The sequence below is a fragment of the Erpetoichthys calabaricus genome, chromosome 6 (assembly GCF_900747795.2).
Source record: "Erpetoichthys calabaricus chromosome 6, fErpCal1.3, whole genome shotgun sequence".
Lineage (NCBI taxonomy): Eukaryota > Metazoa > Chordata > Cladistia > Polypteriformes > Polypteridae > Erpetoichthys > Erpetoichthys calabaricus.
The window spans coordinates 162,946,406-162,954,880 of record NC_041399.2 but is presented as its reverse complement, the minus strand read 5'-3'; the positions used below and the strand labels follow the sequence as shown (position 1 = coordinate 162,954,880).

At 37.7% G+C, this 8,475-nt stretch overlaps 1 protein-coding gene across 1 annotated transcript in view; it reads left to right on the top strand.

The window, feature by feature from the left end:
- The first annotated feature begins 1,999 nt into the window (after positions 1-1,999).
- Positions 2,000-8,475, top strand: part of si:ch1073-406l10.2 (uncharacterized protein LOC100536977 homolog) — a 31,655-nt gene continuing 25,179 nt past the window's right edge. The window contains exons 1-2 of the mRNA XM_028804069.2: positions 2,000-2,240; positions 4,718-4,822. Coding sequence (XP_028659902.1) covers positions 2,049-2,240; positions 4,718-4,822 — 297 coding nt within the window. The 5' untranslated portion in view covers positions 2,000-2,048. The remainder of the gene's footprint in view (positions 2,241-4,717; positions 4,823-8,475) is intronic.

Here is an 8,475-nt window from a genome sequence, read left to right as displayed (position 1 = left end):
ACAGCAGTGGTCCCCAACCTTTTTGACAGCAAGGACCACTTTATTAGATGCAAATTTTTCCACGGACCGGTCGGGTTTGGGGTGTTTCTGGGGTTGGTTGGTGGGGGGCAGTTTTATACACAATTTACATAACATTTCTATTATTATTAAAGTTATTAAGCAGTTCGCATACGTTTGCAATCTGAGATTTTTCTTCTTTTTTTGCATATAACAAAGACATATGGTTTACATTTGCCAATCCAACAGATTGCACATCACAAACATTAACACTGCTATCTTTTTTTCGTGTCTGCTGTTTCTATAGGAGGGTGACAATGAGGTAAATTCCAATGGATGTTTTTCAAATGTTGACAAGTAATAAGCAAAAGGAATCACTGAAAACCACAGACAACAAAAACAGCAAAAAAAAAAAAAAACAGTACGAGGAAAGTTCGAAGAAAGAGATTTTTTTACAATGTTTCTGTTTGGGGATCATTGTGCAAACGTGCACAACTGAGCTGCGACCACAGATCTAACTGCTCTGTGGATGATTCGTTCAAGCATTTCAAGGTCACTTCGTTGTAATGAAAGCATCTGTTGAATGTACTTCGTAGTAACGTGATTTCTATAGACTCATGTCATATGGGGAAACTGTCGGGACCGTAACAATACTTTGTTGTAATACTCTCTCACCTTGGTCTCTCTCCTCTCTCTGCACTGCTACAAAGCCCCGCCCGCCAAGCGTTCTGAAAAGTCTGAGTGAGTCGCCGTTGCCGGCAGTTCTCTCGCGGCCCGGCTGTCAGACGGCTGCGGACTGGTAGTGGGCCGTGGACCGGGGGTTGGGGACCCCTGGTCTACAGGAAAGGGAGAAAAAGAGTCAGTGCACTCTGCCACATCCCGGTATGCCTCGGAACTGCCCTTACTCAAGCCCTTTAGCTGTCTCCCATGCGCACATGTGTGACACTGTCCAAACAAACATGTTACACTTTTAGGCTGGTAAGGAAATGAACACAATAAGAAAGCTCTCCAGGCTGTCAAGATTAGGGGTCATTCCTTGGAACTCCACAGAGTGAGTGGCTTTGAGTGGGAAATGATGCTGCCTTCCATGAAGCTGGGTTCTTTATAATATGCAAATTGGAAGGGGCAGGGCTAGATGCCCTCACTGGGTGGTTTCTTGGTGCTGCTGAGAGAGAAGGAGAATGTCACAGTCCCCTCTTGTCCTGGCAGGTTATCACATACCTCGATCAAGCCTGTGAGGAAAGGATCCAGTGCGCAATGCCTGACAATACATATATAGTCATACCTGTACCCTTAGGGGGCTCTCAAAAGGTATGCAGTTCCACCCCAGGACAAAAGGGGGCGCTGTCACCAGCTACTTCTCCCTTTTCATCCGCAGTACAGAGGGACAAGCCCAAGAAAATACATGACCTCACTTCCTCTTCAGACATAGATGTCTTGTCCTTTCTGGAAGGGTTCTCTATATACAGTAGTGACCACTGGTAAGACTGTTCAGTCTGGGATCAGAACTTGAGAAAGAAGGAACTCCCACTCAGTGGGTGCCTTGAACCATAGCTGAGGTGAGTTTAATTAAGTGGGGTATTACCAGAGTCGTGCACAATTACTTTATGTGTTTTCTGTCTATTTTTACAACATAAACTAACATAGTTTTAATTTCATGTTTATATATTTATATGTGGTGTGGGGGGAGGGGGGATTTCCCATGATCATTTTGGCACTTGAAGGTGGCTTGTTTTGGCACATGGAGAGTTGATGCCCTTTGCCATCACGGGCCCCTGGATGTACACCCAAAACTCTATGATGGTAGATCTGCCACAACTGAATGTTTATCCTGCAAGCACAAAATTCCCTTTTCAATAAGTAAATAACCTTTAACTTTTTTTAATCTATTAGTTCAGTGTTAGTTTTTAGCTGTCCTAGAAATGGATTTGTGTAATTATTAAGTTTCAGATGTGTGTTTAGGTTAATGTTTTACAAATGTGCAAAAGTACCAATGGCATGCGCCTGCTTTTTTATTTCTCATTTACCATTAGACAGAGTGAACTAAGAAAATGAATCTTCTGTTGCCAGTCTTGCTGCTCTGCGCTGGGGCCTTGGGGGCCACATCTTCAGGGAAGAGTTCATATTCTCAGCTTTCTGATCTCCAAAAGAAAGCTGTCAACCACAGCATTTTACAATTTAGTTTGAAGAACTATCACCGAAAATATCAATTTTTTAGCTTCATACAAGAGGAGAAAAGAGAGGTAATGTTGACCACGTTCATGTGTGTGTGGGAGTGTGAAGTTTGCTGATATTGAAATTCAGACTATCAAGGAAATAATGATAGTAATCTTGGATGGAAGCCAACATTAACTTGTCTTGGCAGGGATGAGAGCTTAATTAATGTAATAATTTCAGAAATAATTAGATGGATAAATAAACGAAAGACAGTGATAGGCACCTGTACTGTGCTTGTATGTCTGGCCAGGCCAATAGCTGGCTACACTGTTACCACATACAGTATATGCAGGCCCTGTAAGGATGTCTGTGAATTGCACCTTTATAAAGCACTTCTGAAGCCTCAAGTGAGCTCTGGCATGTTCAAGAAGTAGTTTGTTGCCGAGGCTTAAAAGCCCTTCTGGCAACAGGACACTTGAAGTCAGGTGGTTGGAAGACAAAGGTTCAGCTCATGCAAGAGACCACTGCTATCATGAATATGAAAAGGTGAACAAGGAGGTTGTATTAATCATTATGGTGAAAGGAAAGTGTGAAAGGAACCCTGCTTCATAGCCAGGCACCTATGTTTGCTAATTTCATGAACAGAGACAGGCTTTATGTGTTCTGCAATTGTTTTCTATCCTGTGCAATAAAGTCTAAATTCTGACTGCCTTTCTGAAGACTCTGCTCGTTTTTTCTGAAGATTTCTACACAACACCATGTTGAGGTAAGAACAGTGGGGTTATGGACTTTATTTTGTGTTTATCATTTTGTTACTTTGTCTCTGCTTGTGGAATTCCCTTCGTTGTAGTATTATTTTGAAAAAGAATATAATTGGCCTTAGCCTCAGACACCCTGTGAAGGGAACTCATTTCGGCTGCTTGTAACCATGATGTAATTCTTCCAGTCACTACCCACAGCTTCTTACAGTGACCTTAGCAGAGGGTAGGAACGAACATCGACAAATAAATCAAGAGCTTCACCTTTTAGCTCAGCTCCTTCTTCACCATGACTGAATGGTACAACAGCTGCATGACTGTGGACACTTCTCCAATCCACCAGTTGATCTCCCGTTCCCTTCTTCCCAAACTTGTGAACAAGACCCCAAGATATTTAAACTCTTCCACTTGAGGCTCACTCATCCCCAATTCAGAGAGGGCGCTCCAACTTTTTCTGGCTGATAACTATGACCTTGGATTTGGAGGTTTTGATCATCATATCAGCTGCTTCACACTCGGTGGCAAACTGCCCCAGTTTGTGCCTAAGGTCACAGCTTGATGGAGCCAACAGGTCCACATGATCCGCGAAAAGCAGAGATGTGATCCTGAGGCCACTAAACTGGACATCCTGCCCTCCTTGGCTATGCCTAAAAATTCAGTCCATAAATATTATGATCAAAATCATTGACAAAGGGCAGTCTTGGTGGAGACCCACACCCACTGAGAATGAGTCTGACTTACTGCTAGCAATGCGAATCAAACTTGCACTCCGGTTTTACAGGGACTGAATAGCCTGCAACAGCAGGACCAGTACCCCATATTCCCAATGCACTAGCAACACCCTGTGGAACGCGGTCACATGCTTTTTCCAAGTCCACAAAACACACGTGGACTGGCTGGTCATACTCTCGTGAACCCTCTAGAATCCTTGTGGGGGTGCTCCGTGCCCAGTGTTCTAACAAAACCATTCAGATTGAGTTTGAAGCCTAACATGATTTTACCTCTTTGAAGTGTTTCTCCATTTCTCCGTTTAATTAAACAACATACCTGTCATATGTAAACATATTATACCTGGAGATATTAGGAACCAAATAAATTGCAGGTATGCAACATTAGAACTGATTCAAAATTTTAGAGATGCTATAATGTAAGAGTATAGTTTTAGTATAGACGTCAATTTCAAAAATATTTCTTTTCTCAAAACATGTTGGTATTATAATCACTTGCTTGGGGTAACAAATAAGTTTCCACAAAGTGCAGATATATTTATTTAGAAATGAAGCTGAAGAAGAGTCCCTCACAGTTAAGATGTTCAAGGGTCTAGTCAGTAAATCAACAATGTGCCCCATGTTCTGCCCAGAATACCACACTAGTACTTTATGTTATTACATTTAAATAAAGTGACCGATGCTTACCAGTCTCTAGTTGAAGTTGTGTCACATGACGTCATCCACGTGACTATATACAGTATGAGCCGCCAAGAGAGACTCATTATCCAAGTTTGTGAATACTCTCTGGAAGTCTTGTGCAAAGTGCGGTGTAGGTTTTCTGGTAAGCCAGTAATTGTGTTACTATCTACAACTTTGGTTTTGAAGAAAGATAAACCCGATATGTTGGTTTTTACTTGACTAAAGTTCCATCTTCTGGATCATCTTTCTCTGCCCTAGTGGATTGGCAGTACAGCTGGAAATGGAAGCTGAGGTTCATGTGCTCTGAGGTGGCAGCTTCTTCTGGATCATCTCTATCAATAATCTTTCTGTTTCATATTAAAAGTGATGCATATTTGTGTTTTATTTTATTTTCAGATTGGCTTTGGATATATATTTACCAGACTAAGGTTCACTTTAAAGGCAACAACTTGCACCATGGATAAAAAAGATGAAAAAGAATGCACATTTTTTAAAGGAGCGGTAAGACTGCTTACTGACATAGACTTCCTTTGAATTAATGCATGCTGAGATGTGCATGCTCAGTAATTTGCGATGCCCACTGTTTATGTATTCATTGTTAAGATCCTGTTTTGGCAGCAAAAAGGAGGACCTGACTATAGACTTTTACATTCAAAAGGATTTGTTTTCAGTGACCAAATTAGTATCTCTAAAGTTTTCTTATTTCACTGTATCAGCATTAAAACAAGACTTAATTTTTAAAAGGCACATAACAAAATGATAGAAATATAGTAATACGGGCAGAATTGTGAAGACATAAAGTTCTGGAGAAAAGCCTACTCTAAATCTTGATAGACATTCTTCTGAAGCAAATCTGTGTTTTCTGATCTTTATTGAAAACAACATCTAAATTACAGAGCACCTTGTTAATTCACATTTAATTTTCTACCATTTCGTATTCTAAGCCGGTTAATTACATGGCATCTTCATTTACAGCAAGCTGAAATAACCGCCGTTGCCCAGGAGGAAAATAAAGTGTGTGTTTTTTTTTTAATTGTTAGAGAAAAAAAAACAAAAAAAACACAACTTTAAAAATAAAAATAAATTAACAAACAATGAAGACTCACTAATGTGCTTGTAGTGTTTACTGAAGTGCATTGTTATATACAATGTTTTTAGTTTTTCCATCTTCAGCCAATATATAAAATTTCTTAGGACTTCCTACCCTTGAACATGCCACTTAAAGTTGTCCATGTGAGAAACAGGCTGTGTTCAAATTGGTTCCAGCAATTTTCACATTCTGAGTGTAAAGTTGATGATAACAGACATACACGACCGAATCTCCAATTAGTCTCTTCCAATTGAAATACTTTTACAATCAAAGGTTAAATATTTTATATAAATAAATAAATATTATAAGTTAAATATCATAGCTATATTTGGTGTATACTTTACCTTTAATTTTGATAAGTTAATTAAATTAGTTTTTTGATTATGAACATATTAAAAAAATTCCTAATTCTTTTTTAGAAAAAAAAATTATAACACCAACACATTAGTTATGATGTTGCAAAACAAATGACATTTAGTTCATTAATAAATAAACAAAAATCACAAAGAGAGAAGCAGAATCTACAAAATAAATATAGGATGTTTATGGTAGATAAAAATAAAATTGCTTATCTCATATATATATAATATACAAGATAGCGTATTTCAATCAAAATATAATCACAGAATACGTTCAAAGTAATGTAAAAACGGTGGGAAAAGCGAAGCCTTTTTTACGTTTTTTTTGACAGATTAATTTTTGTTTTGTGGTGTAGTAATAAGTTTTAACATGCAGAACTTTTGACGACGTAAAAAAAGTCGATTAAATTAATATTATTATATTTATTATTATTATTCTATTACCACTACAACATTGTTACAATAAGAATAATACAAGATAAAAATGCAGTTAACAAAAACAAACATTAAACAACAAACAAATAATAGTACGGATTTTTCATGATAAAACTGTCAGTTGCTTTTATGGAGCACACCAGAAATGTTCCAAGCGTCGACTGGATTATACAGTATATATGTAAAATCCTAAGCCTAAAAGTGCAACGGTGACATTTTTATGTCACGTTTATTGTCACACTTTAAATCAGGCTTATTTTAAAACCTACATATATATGTTTGGTATCATTCTTTTCAGAATTTATCAAACTTTAATGTGGTGTTACATTTTCAGATTCTTATTCCGTTTTTAAATTATAAACTAAAAAATATCAAGAACTCACATCTCGTGAGACAGGACTTTATGCCAAAAGATTTAATCATGCCTGGGGCCGGAAAAATAACACAAAGAGTAGGACAGCTGTTTTAAAGGCTTTTAAATGTTCGAAGTGCCTCACAAGATGAAGATTACGTGGCACAGCAGCAGCAGCATGCCAGTAGCTGATCAAGTAAAGAGGAGGTAAAAAAAACCTATTTGTTTCCCATCGTATCACCGTTTAAGAGGGGGTTTGAGAGGAGCGAACATGTGTTCAGCCCCCTCTTTACAAAACCTGAGTGGCATAGACGCGAAGTGGCTGGTGAGTGAAGTGAGCAGGGGAGAACCCCCAAGTATATATATATATATATTTTATATATATATATATATATATATATATATATATATATATATATATATAGATATTTTTTTTTTTTAATATATATATATATATATATATATATATATATATATATATATATATATATATATATATGTATATATATATATAATATATAATATATGGCAGACAGAATGATTTCCAAAAATAGTTGGGAGGCCAACCCGGCGACCTCTATTTAATTTCAAGAGCAACAGCGGTGCGGTGGTGCTCAAACATAAAGAATGCTGGCAGTCACCTCCAGTTCACACTCTGTGGTCATTCCGAGTGTCAACTGGATGATAACATGCATACAAGACTGCAAGATCACCTCCCAGCCTACCCAGAAGGGGATGGGTTAGGGTTGATTTCACCCTAAAGTAATTTTAGTCAACCAATGAGAAACATGTCTACCAAGTTTCATGAAAATTGCTCCAGCCGTTCGGAAGTGATGCTGGAACATGCATACATACACACACACATACATTGACTTTTATATATATTAGGTTAGGGCAATTTAAAGTGTGCTCCTTTCGGATCTCTGAGGAAATTTGAGAATTTGATGAAAGTTAACGGTGAGCATGGGAACATGCAAAAATCATGATTACTTGGTCCACATGGAAAGGAAAATGCAAATAGCAGAGACCTCTTAAGGGCAAATGCTTAAATGATGTATGGCTTGTTAAATAGGAGGAACAAAGATGGGTATGGTAACAGAAAGGCCAAAGTGAAGCCCAAAATAAGGAAAAGGTTAAAAGCAGAAAGAATACTTAGAATCTTTACTCATTTTTAATAAGGTACAAGTTCATTTAGTTAAACAGACTTTGTACTATTAAGAGCAGTGGAGGAAAATGGGGTTGTGTAATAGATATTAAAATTATACCAGGAATAAAGAGAAATTAATTGAAAGAAGGACTAAACAAAATGTATTTGTTTACGAAAACTTTGATTTGTTAATGTTCTTTTGCTATTGCAATATATTTGTAACACCTGGCATGTTGTGATGACTTGTCTCTTATAATCTCTTTAAAAGATGAGATTGAACTGCATGTTTAAAACAAAAGAACTGCTTTCTGACAGCAAACATACATCCCAAGTGAAAAATGTAAAAAACTAGGTATTTAAATTTAGAGCTTTTAAGAAGGCATGACTAACTAATAAGAAAAGCTACATTTTATGATGTTACAATCATTTTGCAATAATCCAGAACATAGGATCTGCCAGTAACTGACTGGATAAGAGTGCTTCACTATAGCCTAACTTATGCTTGGGCCTATAGATGGGGGACAGGCCTTAGAAAAAAAATCACCCCTTCCCTCTTCAGGAAGGAAGCCTGGAAGATAAGAGACAGGTTTTAGACTTATGGATCAAGAGAAATAGGACAGACAATCTAAGAAAGATGTACAAAGTCAGATAATGAGTTGGCTAGGAAGACAGCAGACCCAATGGAATGTAGACAAGAAGGAGAAGACCAGCACACCTGACAAGAGAGTAGTCAAACTGAGACTTCTTGTAGCTAAGATTAAGGCCACTTCG